The 22,558-nt window shown below is 49.5% G+C and overlaps 1 protein-coding gene across 5 annotated transcripts in view; it reads right to left on the bottom strand.

Annotated features, from left to right (window-relative positions):
- LOC119450619 (uncharacterized) overlaps nt 1–22,558 on the bottom strand; it is a 114,411-nt gene that overhangs the window by 13,915 nt on the left and 77,938 nt on the right. For all 5 annotated transcript variants that reach the window (XM_049666061.1, XM_049666057.1, XM_049666059.1 and 2 more), the window contains exons 6-7: nt 5,937–6,283; nt 2,138–2,352 (exon numbers count right to left, since the gene is read on the bottom strand). In XM_049666061.1, the coding sequence (XP_049522018.1) occupies nt 2,138–2,352; nt 5,937–6,283 (562 nt within the window). The remainder of the gene's footprint in view (nt 1–2,137; nt 2,353–5,936; nt 6,284–22,558) is intronic.

The raw sequence follows: 22,558 nt of genomic DNA, 5'->3' as shown, positions 1-22,558 counted from the left end.
CTTAAGGCCTAGATTTGTCGCTGCGTTCCCACAGATATTCGCAAGTATCTGTAAATCTTTTTTATTGTCCGCTAGTAGCACAATGTCGTCTGCGTACATCAGTCCAGGGATCTTCTGTTGCACCATTTGTCCATTACGCATGTAGGATAAATCAAAACCTAATTCGCTGTTTTCCAGTCGTCTTTCTATGCCCTTGACGTAAAGCGTGAACAACAATGGTGACAGAGGGCATCCTTGCTTCAATCCTTCAATCCAAGGAACGGGTCTCTCCCAGCGCGCCCTAGCGAAATATTTACACTTGTGACGCTGTGGCGCCCTCTCTTGAGTAGTTTCGGTATCAGCTTGGCGTTTTCGATTGATTTTATTGCGATAACAATTACATGGACACTTCCACCGGATTTCTGCCGTCGTCGTCGCCGTCGTCGTCGTCGTGAGGTTCCGTATAGATAAAATCTGCTGCGCGCGCCGTATGCCCGAGCGGAAGCGTGCGGGGACGCACGCTGTCACGGAGAGCGAACGCACTCAATCTTCCACGCGCAAGCAAGGAAGCGGGAAGCGAGCGCCGGAGGGAGCGGGGGGGGGGGGGGGGCGCACTTCTACTCTGCCAACAACCGCGCTCGTCGCTCGCTCGCACCGTCTCTTATCTCCACACGGCTCTGACCTTTATGCGCTGTGCATTCGCCGCTCAATTTCCGTTGAAGCGATAGACCACACGTACCTTCACCCGCTGCGGCGTATATGCGCTTGCTGCCAGCGTTTTGACAGTCGTTGTCTGCAGTCATTCAGTGTGATCTTTCATGTTTGTGCGCGCTCACACCACAGTTAGTAATAGTCGGGCAACATTTTCCAACGCACGCTACACATGCAATGCTGCCCGGATCGGCAGTGCAGCGCTGCAGGTGTGTCCCTTCGCACGCGCTGCCCACGGGCAGCGCTTCTCATCAACACCACCGTTTCACACGCGCCTTCTCGTGGTCATCGAGTCTCTCTTCATGTCGGTCTACTTACGCCGCAGCACACCTGCTTGCTTAATCAGCTCATGTTTACTACAATTCATATTGCTACCAAAACCGCTCGCCTTACTTCGTATGACATTGCTGTGTTGCTATCGCATTCTGTGCTTCGCCCTTAGGGCGAAACTGACATTTTTTTCTTTAATTTGGGTTAAGGAATGCCTTATTTCATGATGTTTTCCTTACTTTATGTTATGCTTATTTGGTTTAATTCTATCCGTATTTAGGGGAATTTTCTGAGAATTGTATGTCTTATGACGATCTTGTGTTGTGCGTGACACCAAACGAGGAGGGACGACATCCCGGGCCCCTAAAGTGCTCCGCATTTAAAACACAACATATGTTATGATGAACTTCTGTGATGAACACTCCCTGATCGCTAATCCACAGTTTGGATTTAGAAAAAGTTAATATCACCACAACTCATCTAGAAACATTCAATGATATCGTAAGTAGAGCTATTGATAATAATGAAGTTGCCTTAGCACTATTCTTGAAAATATGTCTAGGAATTTGGATACAGTTAACCACAGAATACTTATGCAAAAAGTCAGAGTAATGGGGTTTCGAGGAACATTTTCAGACTTGTTTCAAAACTATTTTACAGCTAGGTATCAAAGAGTAAGGATTGAAAGCACAAGAAGTGATGCAGTGCTCGTTAAATATGGGTTCCACAATTGCTCCACTTCTCTTTACGATTTATACGAATGACCTAAGCTCAGTTTCTTTCTCATCACGCGTGTTTCAGTATGCTAATGACACTATTAGTTCTTGTGGAAAAATCGCATACATGTGCTTCAAAAATATTCAAACAGACGTAAATAACATCGTATCCTGGATGGCTAAACATTATATATTTATACACGAAAATAAAACCATATTTGTCTGTCATGAGGACTATTTTTAGTGCACTGCGTATTCTATCGTGAAATGCATTGTGTTGTGTAATACTAGCGATTTGTTTTGTTAAGAACTGGATTATGCTTTGTTCTTGCACCCCCCTCTCCTAATCTCATGTGACATCATTATGCGAGGGTTTCAAGGACCCGTCAATAAACATAAATAAATAAGCAAGCGCATGCGCATGTAGCGCGTATATTCGGCAACGTGCAGAGATTTCTTACCATGTTCTTAATGTGCATCCAGGTTGGCTTTTTAAGATCGAAGTCAAAGATTTTGGCTGCCGTGATGGTGTAGTTACTCTCTAATGATGCTGCCAAGGGTTTGGCTAGTGCATCATTGTCTCTATAAGGAAGCGATATGTCCAGGCTGTGCAAGTGCCGATTGTCGATCAGCCAACGGCCCAAGGTTTCCCAGTCATCATTCTTCACAGAGAATCCTGCGTTTACAAAAGGTAACTCAGCACCACGCCTCCGGGCAAAAGCTATCAAAACACTGTAGGAAGGCCACCGTACTACACTATGAAGCACCGTCGCCGGGACTACTGGTATCTAGCTAAAACACGTTGGCGGGCTCGTTGGTTAGAAGTCATGATAGCATGTGTAAGCGCCACTGAACGAGGACGTAGAAAGAAACAGACACAAAGAGACAGCGCTACTTTCAACTATAGATTTTGGTTTAGCACGCACCGATATATATACTGAACGAGCGGAAACAAACAAGACAAAAACAACACTCAGTGGTGCACATCGATGAACCGTACACATGTCTAAGGCATGATCAAAACATACCCTGCAATAGGTACAGCGGTAAACCAAGAAATCATCTATTTTTCAGATAGCGACACTGAAGGCTTGCTCTCACACCATTCTCCTAATTTTGCAATTTCATAGGTCTCCACTATCTTTCTTGTCATCCTGCCGTCGAGCCCTATACAAACATGGGTTTCCAGCCACTGCAGTCTCGGCAATGATTGCCCAAATGGCCCAAGATTACTCTGGTGACGTTATGTTGATGCTCTTTTACTCTCACTGATATATCTGTCAGTTTGACCAACATACGTTACTTTGCACGAAAGCGGGATGGCATAGATAACGTTATGAGTTTAGGATACAAATTCTTGGCGATGCTGAGTAGAACATGCGTTCGTCTGGTTATATTTCTCTGTGGTACCATACATTCACTGTACCTTGCATAATATCAAAATAATAGCGGGAACGTCGGGGTTGGACGTGGGTTTCTCTGCCTCTACAGAAGATATGCAAACAGGCTAATTCAGATAATGACCAGACGAACGCATCTCCTACTCAACATCGCCAAGAATTTGTATCTTGCACTCATAACGTTGTCTATGCCATCCCGCTCTCGTGCAAAAGAACGCATGTTGGTTAAACTCGCAGATGTATCAATGAGCGACTAAAAGAGCGTCAATATAACGTCACCAGAGTAGTAGACAGTTTTAGTTTAGTGTTTGCAACCAAACGTAAACGCATTGCGCACGTAAAGAAATAGCGTTGTCCTCACTGCACATGCTCGGAACGTTATTGGGTTGCTCTGGTTTAAAGTGCGTTATGATAACGTACGTTATTTGGCCAGTTTAACGTTCGTAATGTATACGGACGCTAAGAAATAGCGTTGTTGAACATGGCGGCACCAACGGCTCCCGCTTCAGCGTGAATTGACGTGATGGCTACGCTCTCCCTTATATTCAGGGCCAGTAGCTATTGAAATTGGCTTTCGCTTTCTCTAAACTCACCTGAAACGTTTCTTATAAGCGCATAGCGCGTCCAATTTCCGAGACCGTTCGGCGATTCCGGCGCCCGCAGGCCTAACGAGACGCGTCCCCATAGCAACATCAGGATGGCTGCTAATGCTGGGCACCAGACGGCGCCCCGTTTTATAACGTCTTCCTTACGTTTGCGTTGCCGTACGGTAAACTAAGTCTTCCAAGAACGCGCACCGTAACGTACCGCAAACGTGCTTACGTTTAACGTACGTAAGCCGACAAACGCTATTCTAAAACTGTCTAATCTTGGGCCATTTGGGCAATTGCTGAGACTGCAGTGGCTGCAAACCCATGTGTGAAGACACTTCCATTTTGTATAGGGATCACGGCCAGGTGACAAGGGAGATTGTGGAGGCCTATGAAATTTCAAAATTAGGATAAAGGTGCGTGAGCAAGCCTTCAGTCTCGCATCTGAAAAAGAGATACGATTGCTCGGTTTATCGCTGTAACTATTGCAGTGTATGTTTTGATTATGCCTTAGACTTGTGTACGGTTCATCGATATGCACCACTGAATGTTCTTTTTTTATCGTTTATGTGCTTGTTTGTTTCCGCTTGCTCGGTATATATTTATCGGTGCGTGCGAAAATAAAATCTATAGTTGAAAGTAGCGCTGTCTCTTTGTGTCTGTTTCTTTCTACGTCCTCGTTCAGTGGCGCTTGCACATTCTTTCATGGCATCTAGGGCTCCAGTACAGCGCTATACACAGTGGAAGAGTGCTGGATTGGGCGTGTCTTCCCATTTTACCTTGACCAGTGCTCAACGCAGGGTCGCGAAAGCAAGCGAGAACGACGCGCTGATTAGTGATCTGGCACCGTGGCAAAATATTGCACGTCAGTCAGGTTACGAAATCAGTATCGCAATCACAAAAAAAGAAAGTTATATTCGATTGTGTTTGTGCTGGCAACGCTGGATAATATTCGCCACGAGGTGCTGCTATATTAAAGGTATGGCGGAGAAGTACGGACCCATTTTGTCGTTTAGCTTAAGTACTCTTTGATTGGCAACCTTCAAAGAAATATATACAATCGTCTGTGCTGCATAGTACACCCAGTTGCCGTCATGGCGCAGAAAACGTAATACTGCTTGTTAGGCGAGTATACAGTGTGGGCTCAACTAAAACACGGTAGAAAATAAAGTGATCCGAGCTATTACGCTGATTGTTGCAGCCGAGTTCGCTGCGTATAGCCATTGCAACCTCCCAACAAACAACTTTTTTTTTCTTCAAAAATCACATGTTGCTCGTGGACACTGAATACAGTTAGGCAACACACATTGAGCTATTTCTCAATAGTTCATGCAAACGGCGTGTAAATGAGTTTGTCTGCGTAAATATGAACTGCGTCTTTTGCTGACAATGAAGATATAATTCATTGTATAATATAGACTAAACACGAGACGTGAATTGAAACAACAACGCTGACAGCAACATCTTGCGACGCCTTGTCCCCAATTGCAACGCGTTAAATACTATTTCGTGCTACGGGGGTGTTCTTTTCAAATAATATAGTAAAGCAACTGATGCAGATTAAAAGCACATTTTGTGATCTGTGAAGCGAACCTGTCGTGAAGTGGTTAATAAACTGTTTTAAGTTTGCCCGTTTTTTCCTGGGTTTTCGGCTTGAAAACTGGCCCACTCGTACGTGCTCTCTAGTATCCATGCTAGTCTGTGTCACACGTGGTGTTTATCTTACAGATGCTTCCTAATGTTGGAACAATAGAACTATACGTGCGATTGTGGCCTAATAGAGCATTTGGATGCCGTGCAATGTGACCCAAGGTCGATCCAACTATCGCGAATGTAATTCCGTTTTTTGTTAAATATGACTTATTATGCAAGACAGCAGCAGTACCCAGCAGCAGCCACGGTTACAAAAGTCCAGCAGGGCTGGAAAAGAACAATTAGCTTTAAAAAGGTGGCGTGTTCACATAACGTTCCTGCGGACAATTTACACCAGCAGCTCAGTAGAACATAACTAATCACCAATACTGCATCGGCTTACTTTGGTTAAGTTCTGCGCCGCCAGCGCAGTCCTTTACGTTTACGCAGCATTGCGCAAGAGGCAATTCGTTTACGGACAAGCTAGAACTCGCCAACATATTATGCGAACTGCCCTGACCAAACTGTTGAGATTGTTATGCTGCCCGCAATATCTGGAAGTTCGAAAGTAACGACGGGTTGCGTTACACCATTCAAAGGCTCAACAAAATTTCGCATTCTACGTGAGGTTCACGTACTTTCAATGTGCAGCCACTCGATGGTCTTATTCTTGGCGATGCCTTCTATGATGTACCGCGCCGAGTCGTGCGACGTTTCAAATTCCATGCTCAACTGCCGTAGACTGCGTGTCAGTGCCAGGTAAAGGCCCAATCCTCGGGCGATCTCCGGGGGCACTTTCATGAAGTAGCCACCGGTCAAGAGCAAAGACGTCAGATGGTCTCCACAGGGGACACGGAGAGTGTCGCACGAGTGTCCCGGCGGCGCAAACATCAGATTCAGAGGATCACACTTTTCAGGGTTTGGGAGAGCCTCGTGGAAGCCGGCAATCTGTTTAGCGGAATCGGAGTACATGCTAACGCAAAATCTGCAAAAGCCGGAGAGAACACAACAACGTCAGTAACAACCCTACGGTTGTTATAGTCACTTCGCGACTATTCTCAGCTGAAATTATTCAGTGAGCAATAAAGCAATATTTAACCCTTAAGTATGATATGCAACATGACGGAAACAATTTACTTATTTCTTATGATTACTACCAACCTATTACTAATATATATATATATATATATATATATATATATATATATATATATATATATTAGTTCAAAAAATAGAAGCACGTAGGAAAAACATAACAAGACTTTACTGACGTTTCGGCCGGGGTCCGGCCTTCATCAAGAGTGCGTGTACAAGCATACAGAACTCAATTTATACCTTTTTGCCGTAAGGGTGAAAAGAGACAAGAAAAAAATACAAAGTAAAAAAATACAAAGTAAAAAAGAATACAAAGTAAAAAAGAATACAACGATCACGTAAATGGAAAACTGCGCGTGCACAGAGTGGAATTGTTGTTGTATTCACTTTTTTAATAATTCCACTCTGTGCACAAAGAGACTTGGCTTCGTCTAGGCAGCAACTGCTTCCCTTAGCAGCGATTTCGTCGGCAGGTATGGATGCTACATCCGCTACTACCTCGACTAACCCTGCGACGGCTCCTCATTACACGCTGCAAAAACCGCGTGTGCCAAGTCCCTTCCATGGAGACCTTCTAGAAGACGTGGAAGACTGGCTGGCGGACTTCGAGCGTGTAGCAGAGTTCAGCGGATGGGCCGACGAGGAGAAGTTCAAAAACGTTTATTTCTGTCTTTTGGATGGTGCTCGCACGTTGTTCCAGAACCGCGAAGGCGTCCTGACAACATGGCGTTAGTTCTGCCGCACGCTCTTGGACACCTACGCCAGCTCCGATAGCCGAGAACGAGCAGAATGACCAGTCTCGCATTCATAAATCCAACGAGAGTGTGGCTATGTACGTGGAAGACATGGTGCGTCTCTTCAGGCGAGCTGACCCTACCATATCGGAAGACAAGAAGCTGCGTCACTTGATGCGCGGAGTGAAAGAGCAGCTTTTTGGTGGACTCGTTCGTAGTCCGCCCAAAACGGTTGCGGAGTTTCTCACTGACGCCGTCGCCATGGAGAAGGCCCTGCACCAGCGCTCGCACCAATACGATCGGCAAGTGAATCTCTCCTCTGCCACCAGTGGCCTAGGAGCTCTCACGACCGTCGTCGAGTCGATTCGCGAGATTATCCGAGCGGTAGTGCGCGACGAGCTGCGACAGCTGCATCAGACGCAGCAGCCTTCAGCCAACTTCATCGCTAGCGTCGTGCGTGACGAAGTGCAGCATGCGCTCGGCGCACCACGTTACGAAGCAGCACTTCAGGCCGCTCCACCAGTTGAGGCCTTCACAAAATCAAGTGAACCTCGACGCGCAACATACGCTGACCTTTTAAGATGCACCGCCCCGTCGCCGGTGACACCTGCTACCATGAGCGACTACCAGCTTGCGACTTATGCCGATGCATTCGGGCCCCCTAACCCTGCACCCGCGCCCCTACCTGCCGTCACCCCGTATGCGACGCTTCAGTCAGCGCAGGCGGTTCCTTATTTTGGAGAGGCTCGGCTATTCGCGCGTAAATAGGACATTTGGCGCATGCCCGACCGTCGACCGCTCGGTTACCACTGTGGTGAGGCGGGACATTTATACCGAGAGTGCCAGTACCGCCGCCTTGGACTCCAGGGGTTTCCTGTCAATTCACTCCGACCCCATTTCGGACAACGGCCACCCGAGATTGAAGATTTTCTCGCCGGACAGCGCTCGCCACCTTCATCAAGGCGCCAGTCGCGATCGCCGTCACCACGACCATCCTATTCGGGAGGTGCAAGGCGGATGTCGCAAGGACGATCTCCGAGCCCTCGCCTGGAAAACTAACGTCAGCGACCTTTCGAGGCGAGGCCGCTGATACTGGACGTGCCGAATACCTCCAATCGAAGCGACCTCAGACCGACGGAGACTTGACGATGCCAGTATCTCAGGCTGGAGACTTCTCCATGAACATACCTGTGCTGATCGACGGTCGAAATGTTACTGCCTTAATCGATACTGGCGCTGACTATTCGATTATCAGCGGAAAACTGTCAAGCCATTTAAAGAAAGTCATTACGCCGTGGACAGGGACGCACGTACGGACAGCTGGCGGACATGTCGTCAAACCGCTTGGTGTGTGCACTTCTCGGGTGCAAATTCAAAATTCTACGTTTCCGATCAGCTCCCTTGTTCTCCGAGAATGCTCCCGTGAATTAATACCCGCGGCATAGACATTCTTCGAGAGTATGGCGCTATCATCGACCTCCACCGACGCTGTATCTCCTTCTCGACAAAGAAAGCGACGACACGAGATGCCAGCCGCCGCACAGCTGCTCTTCGAATTTCCGACGACAGCGTCACGATACCACCTCGTGCTAGTATCATGATTCCGGTAACCTCCGAGGGCATACGTGAAGGCGAAGTCCTCGCAGAGTGTAGCGTCTCCCTTCTACTTACACTCGGAATTAGCGTGGCTCGAGGAATCATTGACGTTAGGGATGGCCAAGATGACGTCTTGATCACCAATTTCACAAATGAGCACCGACACCTCTTCCGGGGCACTGCCGTCGCTTACGCTGAAGCCTGGGAGGACGTCATTGAGTGTTTCACTTGTGGAGAAAGCGACAGCGATGAAGAATGCATCCCAGATATCGACATCAATAACGAGCTGTCGGAGGACGATAAGGCGGCACTGCGGGGACTTGCGTGAATTCAAGGACTGCTTTGCTCGATCATCGAAAGTCAGTCAGACGCCCATCACGCAGCATAGGATAATTACTTACGAGGATGCACGTCCTATTCACCAGCAGCCATATCGTGTTTCGCAGAAAGAACGAGAAGCAATTCAACAAGTGAAGGAAATGATTGACGATGGCGTCATCCAGCCTTCAAACAGTCCGTAGTCGTCACCGGTTGTCCTGGTAAAGAAGAAGGACGGCGCTCTCCGCTTCTGTGTTGATTACAGAAAACTCAACAACGTCACAAACAAGGACGTTTATCCGTTGCCGCGCATAGATGACTCTCTTGACCGGCTATGGTGAGCCAAGTATTTTTCCTCCCTTGACTTGAAAAGTGGGTACTGGCAAATAGAGGTAGACGAGCGTGACCGGGAGAAAACAGCCTTTGTCACTCCGGATGGACTTTACGAGTTCCGAGTACTTCCGTTCGGGTTGTACTCTGCTCCGGCAACCTTCCAACGGATGATGGACACGGTGCTCGCTGACCTAAAATGGCAAACCTGTCTCGTCTACCTGGATGATGTGGTCGTATTTTCAGGCAGCTTCTCCGGACATCTTTAGCGACTGCGGCAAGTGCTCGAGGCAATCCGATCGGCTAACCTCACGTTAAAGCCTCATAAATGTCACTTTGCTTATGAAGAATTGAAGTTTCTTGGGCATGTCGTGAGCGCGGAAGGCGACCGTCCCGATCCCGAGAAAACTGCCGCTGTAGCTGCTTTTCCGACTCCTACAGACAAGAAAAGCGGTCGAAGCTTCCTGGGATTGTGCGCATACTACCGGCGCTTTATGCGCAATTTCTCTAAAATTGCTGCACCACTTACTCGTCTCACTAGAGACGACACGCCGTTCATCTGGAGTTCTGAACAAGAAGCAGCTTTCGCCGAGCTTCGACATCGTCTGGCATCGCCCCCGGTTCTTGGACATTTCGACGAGGACGCCGAAACAGAAATTCATACCGACGCCAGTAACGTCGGTCTGGGTGCGGTGCTCGTACAGCGGCAGGAGAACGACGAAAGAGGTCATAGCTTACGCCAGTCGCACCCTATCACGACCCGAGTCCAATTACACTACCACGGAGAAAGAGTGTCTTGCCGTCGTATGGGCACTTGCCAAGTTTCGACCTGACCTCTATGGCCGCCCATTCAAGGTCGTGACGGATCATCACTCCTTATGCTGGGTGGCAAACCTAAGAGACCCTTCTGGACGACTGGCACGGTGGAGCCTGCGCCTGCAGGAATACGACGTGACCATCGTGTACAAGTCAGGCCGCACACACGACGACGCCGACACATTGTCGCGCGCACCTGTTGAATCTGCTGATCAACACATCGAAGACGACAGCGCTTTTCTTGGCGCCATAAGCGGGGCAGACGTATCGACACGGCAGCGAGCAGACTGAATTGCGCCCCATAATTGCACATCTAGAAGGCCGCTACGTCACTCTGCCCCCGCAAATTGCTCGCGGTTTGTCTTCGTTTTGTTTACGACAGGGCGTCCTATACAAGAAGAATTCTGCTGCCAGCAACAACACCTATCTTTTGGTCGTACCCGCAGAGCTTCGTGATGAAATCCTGTTCGCATGCCACGACGAGCCTGCTTCTGGCCCCTTGGGTTTCACTCGAACCCTTGCCAGGGTACGAAAATCGTACTACTGGCCGAAACTCGCCACTTGTGTTAAACGATGTCCAAGCCTGCCGTGAATGCCAACGCCGAAAGTCGCCGAATGTGAAGCCTGCGGGATTGCTGAATCCTATCGAGCCGCCTTGAGGGCCCTTCGATCAAGTCGGCATGGACCTCCTGGGCCCGTTTCCGTTGTCTACTTCCGGAAACAAGTGGATAATTATCGCCACGGACTATTTAACCCGCTATGCTGAAACAAAGGCTCTTCCTAAAGGCACAGCTTCTGAGGTTGCACAGTTTTTCGTACAGAACATCGTACTACGTCATGGCGCCCCATCCTGTGTCATCACAGATCGAGGAGCGGCGTTTACGGCAAGGCTGCTTGAAGAAGTTTTTCAGCTGAGTTACACCACGCACCGAAAGACGACTGCCTATCACCCTCGAGCGAGCAAATGGCTTGACTGAAAGGCTTAACAAAACAATGACCGACATGCTATCGATGTACATAGACGTGCAGCATAAGACGTGAGACGAGGTACTACCATACGTCACGTTTGCGTACAACACCGCTACGCAAGAGACCACACGCTTCACGCCGTTTGCTCTTGTTTACGGTCGTGAAGTGCAGACGATGTTAGAAGCCATGTTACCATGTGACACTTCTGACAATCTTGATGAAGACACTGACCGTTTCGTGCAACGTGTCGAGGAAGCACGCCAACTGGCTCGGTCTGGCTCGTGAACATCAGGAAACAACAGTGTATTGACGCGCGACACTACAAACCTTCGCCACCGACAAGTTGACTATAAGCCGGGTGAGGAAGTGCTAGTTTGGACCCCCGTCCGCCGTAAAGGCCTTTCGGAAAACTTCTCAGTCGGTACTTCGGCCCTTACAAAGTGCTTCGGCGAGTGAGTCACCTCAATTAGGAAGTCCTTCCTGACTGCACCCAGCCAGCACGACGCCGACAACCGCGGCCCGAGATTGTGCACGTAGTGCGGTTAAAACCATATCGCACACCACAATAGTCGTGGTTTCCGGACCATTACGTTTCTCCTGGGACAAGTCTTTCTGCCCGTCCATGTTTGTTTAGCATCGAGTCGATGCTCTTCCGGGAGGAGGGGTAATGATGCCACGCGCTTGTGCCACTTGCTCCCAGAAGAAGACGAGGACAGTCTTGTGCACGAGCTAGCGCCTTGGTCTTTTGTCGGCGCTTTCGCTTTGTCGTCCTGGTTCTTGCAATGTGGATGGCCTGGAGGTGGGTGGCAGCATTCGCTTAAGCGTGGACAGCGCTGACGCGAGAGCCGGAAAGATCCACACTTCTTATGTCGGCCGGCATCAGGGTGCGGCATCTTGTGCATCGCCCGGTAGGCTACAATGAGCCATTCAACAGTTTAGTTGTGCTGTCGCCGGAGAAGAAGAATACGAGGGCGAATCAGGAAGTCTTAGCACCTATTTATTTTTCCCCACATTATGGCTGTGAATTCGAAGGCAACATATCGATTCCCATCAGACTTTTCTTGGACCAACCCGTCCTTATCTGCTAGTAGCTCCGTGGCACGGCACTGCTGTCAGTTGTTCAAGATGGCGGTTGTGCTGCACACGCCCACGGCGTACGAGCAACGAAGTGCGATTCGTTTTCTATGGAGCAAGAGAAGAACGCCCAAGAAATCCACAGCGAAATGCAGCCCACGTATGGGGAAAAGTGTCCCTCGTTGAGAACCGTGAGGTGGTGGTGTTGTGAGATCGCAAAAGGTCGTGAAGCCAAGTTTGACTCTTCAACATGAAGTTTCTTCAAAATTGTGTGTCCGACGGTGGTTTACTTTAGTGCTGCGATGGAACAAATGCCTGCACCGGTGTGGGCAAGATGTGGAAAAATAGAGTAAGGTACGTTGAAAAGTACGTATATTTCTAATTATGTTTATGTACCTTATTTTGGCGAATAAAAAATAGGGGCAAATACGTTCCGATTCGTTCTCGTAGATGCGCCCGCTTTGTTGGCGAGCAGGTGCGGAAAATGGAGCCCAGCTTACGGGCGTGAGCTCCGTGTCAGTGCCCACTCTCCTTAGACATGTCGCAAAAAAGCCCGTAATGCCGGGGGAAAGTATTGTCCTCCGGGCGGAGGGTGCGCAGGGGCACTTTCCAGTGCACTTTGGCTAGAAGTTTGGCTTCTTCGTTGTCGTATTCGCTGCCCGGATCGTCAGCGGGGGATGCTATCGGATGATTCCAACCAGAATCGGAGCCTTTTGCGGTTATAGACGATACCCTCCCGTGCAGTCGCGTGAGCCCGTTCATTGCTCCAGATGTAGGCTTTGCCCCAGATGTAGGTATCTATTGCAGGGTGACTGATTCCACTTATCTGGGCCTCTCGCATTTTGATGTCAATAGGTATAACATGCGACTGCGAGAGTGGTATGAGCGACAAGTGGGTACAGCATCTTGAGAGTCCGAATATATATGAATAAACTTGGTATCGCGGTCTGCATATTCCGCGGCCGTGGTCACGGCTGAGAGAATGGCGCGGAGTTCAACTTCTTGCGAGGTTACGTGGCTGCTAAGCTGAGTAGATAACGTAGTATTTAGTTTTGCGGGGGTACCAGGCTATGCCTACTTTGTCGCTCTGCACTGCAGCGTCCGTTTAGTAGTGCGTGGCGATCACGGTATCGTGATCTTCAATGTCTACCTCATGCCATGTCGCTGCCGCTCTCCTTCGGGCTAAATAATTTTCAGCTATGTTACCTGGTACTGACTCGTGGCTCACAAGGTCGGCCATCCCATGGTTTCCCTCTGAGTTCATAACCGAGTTTCTGGAGAGAGAGAGAGAGGAAGTTGCTGTTTGCACCCGTCAAATAGATGACGGGGTAGAGGCTTTAACCTGGACCCCCAATCATCCTCCCTAACCATCGGCCGCGATCCCTTGGGAAGCGGCGGCGGTCAGGGCGAGACCGATGACTTGTCGTTGAGCAACTTCTTGGCTGAGTAGCCAGGACTCCCACGATTCTCTACATTTGGCTCGTCAAAGCTATTGCAGGTACAAACCATATACCATCACAGTGCCTACACCGAGGGCTATACACCTCGGGATGTCATTTCCTCAACAGTTGCGGGTTCGGAAATACCCCTGTTTGCAGGTTCCTCCACATAACTTCCTCGCTTTTAGTAAGGTTATTTTCTGCTCTCGGGTAAGTCTTTACGGTCTGTACGATCTGTACGGTCTGTACGATCTGTACGATCTGTACGATCTGTACGGTCTGTACGATCTGTACGATCTGTACGGTCTGTACGCTCTGTACGGTCTGTACGATCTGTACGGTCTGTACGATCTGTACGGTCTGTACGATCTGTAGGATCTGGGGGGGGGTTGTCTGTACGGTCTGTACGATCTGTAGGATCTGGGGGGGGTTGTCTGTACGGTCTGTAGGATCTGGGGGGGGTTGTCTGTAGGATCTGTAGGAGTCTGTAGGATCTGTAGGATCTGTAGGATCTGGGGGGGGTTGTCTGTAGGATCTGTAGGATCTGTAGGTCTGTACGGTCTGTACGGTCTGTACGGTCTGTACGGTCTGTACGGTCTGTACGGTCTGTACGGTCTGTACGGTCTGTACGGTTACGGTCTATACGGTCTGTAGCGTTACGGTCTGTAGCGTTACGGTCTGTAGCGTTACGGTCTGTAGCGTTACGGTCTGTAGCGTTACGGTCTGTAGCGTTACGGTCTGTAGCGTTACGGTCTGTAGCGTTACGGTCTGTAGCGTTACGGTCTGTAGCGTTACGGTCTGTAGCGTTACGGTCTGTAGCGTTACGGTCTGTAGCGTTACGGTCTGTAGCGTTACGGTCTGTAGCGTTACGGTCTGTAGCGTTACGGTCTGTAGCGTTACGGTCTGTAGCGTTACGGTCTGTAGCGTTACGGTCTGTAGCGTTACGGTCTGTAGCGTTACGGTCTGTAGCGTTACGGTCTGTAGCGTTACGGTCTGTAGCGTTACGGTCTGTAGCGTTACGGTCTGTAGCGTTACGGTCTGTAGCGTTACGGTCTGTAGCGTTACGGTCTGTAGCGTTACGGTCTGTAGCGTTACGGTCTGTAGGGGTTCCTCGCGTGGGGGGGGGTTGTCGAGACGGCGCTGGAATGAGATAAGGAATGAGTTTAGTTTAAGTGTAATTTTAGCTTATAATTTAGTATAGTTAGGTAGTTCTTAGTAAAGTTGCTTCATTAGGTTAGTTAGGCACATATACGACTGGGCCGACACGTAGGCACCCAGCAAATGTTAGGCATTGCATGTTGCCCTCACGAAGCATGCTGCCAATACACGGAGGGAGAAGTATCGTGCGATAACAAACTCGAGCAGCTAAAAGCAGCAGCAGCAGCGCAGGCCCTTTACGCCTTATTACATAAAAGTGCAACTTCAAATCGCTCTACAGCCACTTTCGACAGATCCAGTAGTCCCGAGTGTGTCTTGAATTCTGAATCAGGCCGCAGTTACAAATCGGAGCTGCATTGGAGCGCCTCCTCCGATGCCCTTCTACTTACTCCAGCGTCGTGGTGCGTCCATTTCGGACGCTGTATTAAGCACTCCCATTGCGTTACGTGAGAGTTTCCAGACCAGAAAAAATGTCACCGTTTCGCGGCGAAACAATGAATGCGATAGGAACACAGCAATGTCATACGAAGTAAGCTGAGCGGCCTTTGGTAGCAGTATGAATTGTAGTAAACATGAGCTGATTAAGTAAGCAGGTGTGCTGTGGCGTAAGTAGACCGACATGAAGAGAGACTCGATGACCACGAGAAGGCGCGTGTGAAACGGTGGTGTTGATGAGAAGCGCTTCCCGAGGGCAGCGCGTACGAAGGGACACACCTGTAGCGCTGCACTACCGATCCGGGTAGCATTGCATGTGTAGCGCGTGTTGGAAAATGTGGCCGGACTATTACTAACTGAATGAACAAGCGTGGTGTGAGCGCGCACAAACAAACATGAATAGATGACACTGAATGACTGCAGACAACGACTGTCAAAACGCTGGCAGCAAGCGCATATGCCGCAGCGGGCGAAGGTACGTGCGGTCTATCGCTTCAACGGAAACTGAGCGGCGAATGCACAGCGCATACAAAGGTCAGAGCCGTGTGGAGATAAGAGACGGCGCGGGCGAGCGACGAGCGCGGTTGTTGGCAGAGTAGAAGTGCGCCTAACGTAAAACGTAACGTAACACTGTATTAATTAATTAATTAATTAACTTAACCTGAATATACAAGGGAAAAAAGCTTGATAAGCAGCTAGGGATCTTTGAATGCTATCGCGTTCCACTATTAAAGGCGAAGCTTAAGCTGTACTCCAAATTTTTAACGTCTTCCGTGTGTTCCTCTCAAGGAGGTTTTAAGAGGATTGGGTCCTCTTGATGATGGCACGGAAATGCTCCCACATGAAAGTTCTTGCTGGTATTCTGTCAACTTTGGCACAGGGCGCTTCAAGTTTTATAAGATTGGGACGGTGATCTCTCCCAAACGTGTCTGCGAGTATCCGCCACATTGTCTTGAGCGTTGCTAAAGCCCATGCGGTGTCGGGCAAAGTGTCATTCACTCCTAGGTGGCGTCCAATCCGGGTTGTCCGGGTGTCGCTGGGTAGGTTAAGAGGTAGCTATTCCGCAGAATTCATTAGCTGTAATGCTTTTGTCATTGCTCTGAATGTCTCAAGTGTTATGGTGAGCGGTAAAGCCTCCTTCCACAAGCGGTGGTTCGCCCGGCCGCGATAGCTAATGTAGGTTTGAACAGCCATGCCATATCGTGACCAGCTTGTTCATTTGGGCAAATATAAACAGGTACAAGAACCATCGTACGGTTCTGTAGCTTGATCCGGATTGCGACGATTCTCTCACGTCGCTGCAGATGCACGTCGTGTCATGCGGCATTGTGATATATTTCGCGCTACAAGTACTGCTGTCATTACCTCAAAAGTGCAGTTGTTAACAGCACTTTTGAGGGATTGACAGCAGTACTTGTGGTATGCGTCTAGGTATCGTGGGATTTAGGCAACTGTATCCGGCCAGTGCTGGAGTAATCATTCTCGTTTGCTGAAAAACCACATGATGCCGCAAGTATTGTTTAAGCCGTAGGTTGATTTCTGGCGTTCGACAGCGGAGGCCGTAACAGTTCCACTGCAGGAACCACGTCGGTCTCCACTGAAGTGCTGGAGCTGGCTTTTTAATGCGAGTCGGTCGCGCCGCCATATAGCTGCCCACGTTGCTAGTGGACCAACGCCTTCCAGATAGCAGGTCTGTGCACTGTACTTTATGACGTCACGCTACTTGGGCTGAAATTACCATTGCCAAGGCCGGCGGGACGAAAGCAGTGGCGTCAAAATCCCCGCAGCTTACTCTGCAGCGTCCCCGTTAGATTCTATGGCAGTCGGGCATTGTAGCAGGACGTCACGGAGTGAAGTTCACTTGCCTTGTGTTTTATAGGAAGCGTTAAGTGGACCTGCGACAGACGCGTTTGTGCTTCAGTTGCTTGTGGGCCGCACTTCGGATTTTAGGAATGAGAAGAGGGCTGTTGGTGGAATAAGCTTATGACCTGGTCACCCAAAGTGTGCACTGTGGCGTAGGTTCCGCCAATCCTGTTCTTGGTGTGTGAGGCATTCTTGGAACCTCCATGTCCACTCGTTGATTTGATGACTTGAGTGTGCAAAGAATGAACCCTGGCAAGTGGGTTCATGGAATACGGAGTGGCTGGCGTCGCGTTGTTTGGGGCACTACCGGGTTTCACCTTGGATGTCGGCGTTGGTGATGCTCCATTGAGGCGCAGTCCGGTTACCCCTTTGGCTGGCTTTTACCATCTTGTAGCATCATTGGGTGACCGTGGCACCTTAGAAGTGTCCACTGAAAATGAGGGCTGCCTCGTGCTCGCACCTGAGAGATGGGTTGACGGTGTAGTAGAGGACGATACTTTCGGATTCCTGGGTCACCGGTTGCGGTGGTGGCACTTTATGGTTTGAAAGGCGAGTTAGTTTCAGTTGTTTGTCGGTGGCCAATTTGGGGTCGTTGCCACTTAATAACCGATCGTAATGCCTCGTTTGCTTTGATGCGGACAGGACAGTTCGCACATATTCTGATATGCGCACCACTGCAGTGGGGGGGGGGGGGCATTCAGGTTGACCGAATTGGACGCAGACGCCATCATTCGTTATGTGAATCTCTCAGCACTGGTTGCAGCGTACGTCTGATTTAGGGCACGCATCCGCTTTGTGACCGGTGGCGTGACGCTTGTACGTAGCCAGTCATGGTGTAAATGCAGTGACCAAAAGAGAAGTTGCAATATTGTACTGTATAGTACAAACATGTGTACCACGCGTTATAGGCCTGTTTTAAGGACCGTGAACAATGTTTACATGATGTCGTGGGAGAAGTGAATGTTTTATATATTGTTACGGATGAGGCGTGTTTACTTACAGGTGATGGATGAGAGTCTAGGAAAGCAGTCCAGCACCGGTTTCTCTCTGCGCTCCGCACACCAAAAGATTCGTCGTCCTCCTCCTCTTCCTTTCGCCTCAACCAAGGCGTTACATTCCCCGTTTCGCAGACGTAGCCCACCACGGGAGTTAGGGCTGAGTACTGGAGTAATATCGCTTGAGGCGCGTAACATGCGCAAGTTGAGTAGCGCTAGAGCGGCGTCCTGGTGACTTTACATGGGCGACCACATACGTTAAATCGGTAATGCGGTCGATGACTGTGAAGGGACCGGTATACTGAGCCAGGAACTTTTGGCATAACCCACGTCTGCGCTGAGGGGTCCACAGCCACACCAAGTCACCTTTCTCGAATGAAATTGAGTCGTGGCGGCGGTCATACCACTCCTTAGAGCGATCTTGTGATGCCAGTGTACGCAGTCGAGCAATTTGTCGGGCTTCTTCAGCACGGCACAATGTTTCGGCAACTGAGTCCTCTGTATGGAGTGTAAAGGGGAAAATGGTATCCAGACAGCTGCGTGGTGTCCGAGCGTAGAGCAGGTAGAAAGGTGTGAAGTCCGTAGTTTCGTGCTTCGCTGTATTGTAGGCGTAGGTAATTAACGATAAGATGTCATCCCAGTTCATGTGAGTGGATGATACATACATAGCCAGCATGTTGGTCAGGGTACGGTTGGTACGTTCGACAAGGCCATTCGTCTGGAGATGATATAGTGTTAAGCGGCGGAACTGCGAAGTGCAGAGTCTAAGCAATTCTTCCACGGCGTCAGCGACGAATTGGCGACCACGGTCGCTGATGATTACGCGAGGCGGACCGTGACGAAGGATTACGTAGCGTAACAAGAAGGCAGCGACGCAGGTAGCGGTGGAGGAAGATATCGCAGCTGTTTCCGCGTATCTAGTTAGGTGATCGACACAGACGATGACCCAGCGGTTGTTGTTCGAAGATCGTGGAAACGGTCCTAGCAGGTCGATACCAACTTGCTCAAAAGGTGTAGCAGGGGGCGCTACAGGATGAAGAAGGCCTTGCGGAGCACTTGTCGGTCGCTTGTGACGCTGGCACTTGCCGCAGCTCGACACGTATTGCTTAGTGGAATGTCGCATCTTAGGCCAGTAAAACCGCTCCTGTATTCGATGTAAGGTACGAATGAATCCAACGTGGCTTGACGTCGGATCATCATGCATGACACGGAGAATGTCACATTGCAGGCTTTGGGGAACAACCAGTAAATACCGTGCGCCACTTGCTGAATAATTTGTCTTGTATAACAGTCCATCGCGAAGGCAAAAGCGACCACTGGCCTTGGGACTGCAGGCATCGGTGAAAAGGGGGTCCAAGCATAAGTCTTTGGGCTTTTCCCGTTGGAATACGGTGGCCTCAGGAAACGCGTGAGAGACAGCAGCAAAGCAGGTGTCGAGGTTGTCCGCGTTATCCTCTGTTGTCGACAGCGGAAAGCGAGAAAGGCAGTCAGCGTCGGCATGACGTCTTCCACTTTTGTACGACACATTGAAATCAAATTCTTGGAGCCGCAAAGCCCAGCGTGCTAGACAACCGGAGGGGTCACGGAGGGTAACAAGCCAACACAAGGAATGATGGTCGGTTACAATTGTGAATGGACGCCCGTAGAGGTAGCAACGAAACTTTTGAACAGCAAAGACAGCCGATAAGCATTCTTGCTCTGTCACAGTGTAGTTTCGTTCAGCTTTGCTGAGAGAACGGCTCGCATAGGCAACCACATACTCTTCATTATTATGGCGCTGAACAAGCACTCCACCGATGCCAATTCCGCTGGCGTCACTGTGCACTTCAGTAGGAGCAGACGGATCGCAGAGACGAAGAATGGGTTCTGAAGTCAGCAGGAACTTGAGTTGAGAGAATGCCGCGTCGCATTCAGGTGTCCACTCGTATGGGCTGTCTTTTCGCAATAGGCTTGTCAAAGGCTAGACAATGTCCGCGAATCTGGGCACGAACCGTCGAAAGTAGGAGCATAAACCCAGGAAGCTGCGGAGTTCTTTTAGTGACTGAGGTGGTTTAAAGGCACTGACTGCTTCTATTTTCCGGGGGTCTGGCCGGACACCATCTTTGTCAACCAGGTGACCAAGGACTAATGCTTGTTCACCAAACCGGCACTTCTTGGAATTCAAAACCAAGCCGGCCTTTTCGACGCAGTCGAAAACGAGGTTTAAACGGGTGCTTTGCTCTTCGAAAGTACGTCCGAAAATGACTACGTCATCTAGATAGCACTAACATACCTCCCATTTTAAACCACGAAGAATGGAGTCCATAAATGTTTCAAATGTAGCGGGGGCATTGCAAAGCTCAAACAGCATAACATTAAATTGATAAAGTCCATCAGGCGTCACGAATGCGGTCTTCTACTTGTCAGCAGGGTGCATAGGGATCTGCCAATACCCTGATCTTAGATCTAGTGAAGAAAAGTAGGAAGCCGAATGCAGACAATCTATGACATCGTCTATCCGAGGTAGTGGATATACATCTTTTTTGTTGAGCGCGTTCAATCGTCTATAATCAACGCAAAACCGCCAAGAGCCGTCTTTCTTCTTCACCAAATGACAGGTGCTTCCCAAGGGCTGCACGATTCTTCAATAACGCCCTTCTGCAACATATCCTGCACTTGTTCAGCAATAACTTTCCGCTCCGAAGACGACACTCGGTAAGGTTTTTGCCGGACCGGATGAGCAGAACTTCTATCGATTCTGTGCTGAGCTCGAGAACAGGGTAAAGATCGTCGCTTCTCCTTATCGCAGAAGTCAAACACAGAAGCATGTCTTTCCAATAGCTCAACCAATCTTTGTCGCTCAGGTGACCGTAGGTTCTTACTAACCATGCTCAGAATCTGCGACTCGTAGGAGCAACTGCATTCTTCTACGGCCAAGCGTTTTTGATCGTCGTCAACGGCAGCGATACAATTTCCGTTGGCACCATCAAAGATTGCGAGCTTCATTCCTCGAGGAAGTATAACAGGCACTGGCGAACAGTTAAGTGCCCACAAAGACGTGACTCGGTTGCTAATCGACACAATACAGCGAGGCACTAAGATGTCTTTCTTAGCACACCGACCGGTGAGAGGTTGAACGATGGCATCAAAGCGAGATACGGCAGAGACGGAAGCGAACACGGCAACTGACCGCATGCACCATGGTGGCACTGTCAATTCATCGGAAACAACGAGTGTGTCTTCCGCGGGCGGCAGCTCGTCACAGAGGGCAGGAACAACTTCACTGCTGACTGAAAGTTCACCGGTGCCACAGTCGACGAAAGCGCCACACTCTTGCAGAAAGTCAATACCGAGAATAACTTCGTGTGTACACCGCTGCAGAACCAGAAATTCAGTTGGGAACACCTTTGAGGCCATCAAGACGTGAACGACCCAAACTCCCAGCAGATGAAGTATTTTTCCGCCGACACCACGAAATCTTGTAGATTCGTGCCAAGAAAACTTAACTTTTTGGCCAATGCGATCTTTGAAGGAACGACTCATAACAGAAATGGTTTCACCAGTGTCCACTAAAGCCGTTGCACATACTCCATCTATTAACACCACTATCTTGTTCTTAAGCATCGTAATTAGTGTAGGCATCTGAGGTAAGTCATTTTGTGTGACCTCACCTCCATCGGTCCCGCCGGCTAGTTTCCCGGCGGTGGCGATAGCCGCCGTCGCGGTGAAGGCGAGCGGCGTAGTCGGGCGGACGGAGGTGTCAAACTACGGTCAGAAGCGGGAGAACTATTGCGCGATAGAAACATGATGAGTGGGGGCTGGGATTGGCGCAGCATCATAAGGTGTCGAATGCACGTGTCGGGCGAGCTCTTGCCGTACAATCTTACGTATTGTAGACGCGAGATCAAGGGACGTGTAGTCGTCGACACTCGCAACGGTAGTCACATTCGGTAACCGACCGAATTTAGGCGTGATACGTCGCATCTTCAGGGTCTCGAATGTACGACAATGCCGTATGACGTCAGCTACTGTAGCAAGGTTCTCTTTGCCAATGAGGAAGTGGTATACATCCTCGGCAATTCCTTTTAAGAGGTGGCCGACCTTGTCCTCCTCTGACATGCGAGGGTTGACGTTCTTGCAGAGCTTCAATATAGCCTCAATATACGTCGTGCACGTCTCGCCTGGCACTTGGGCTCTTCGCAGCAGCGTTTGCTCAGCCTGCTTCCTCTTCGCGACTGAGTCCCCAAAACACTCCGTTATTTCTGACACGAACCGATCCCAAGTCGTGAGGGTGTCCTCATGGTTGTCAAACCACACAAGTGCCGTGTCCATTAAGAAAAACACGACGTTTGACAGCTGAGTTGCCGCATCCCAATGGTAATAGTTTCTCACCCGTTTGTAGTGAGTGAGCGACTCATCAAAGTGCTCGCCAGACTTGCCTCCAAATGTGCGAGGCTCT

The sequence above is a fragment of the Dermacentor silvarum genome, chromosome 4 (assembly GCF_013339745.2).
Source record: "Dermacentor silvarum isolate Dsil-2018 chromosome 4, BIME_Dsil_1.4, whole genome shotgun sequence".
Lineage (NCBI taxonomy): Eukaryota > Metazoa > Arthropoda > Arachnida > Ixodida > Ixodidae > Dermacentor > Dermacentor silvarum.
The sequence above is the reverse complement of the archived record's forward strand: the minus strand, read 5'-3'. Positions and strand labels throughout refer to the sequence as shown.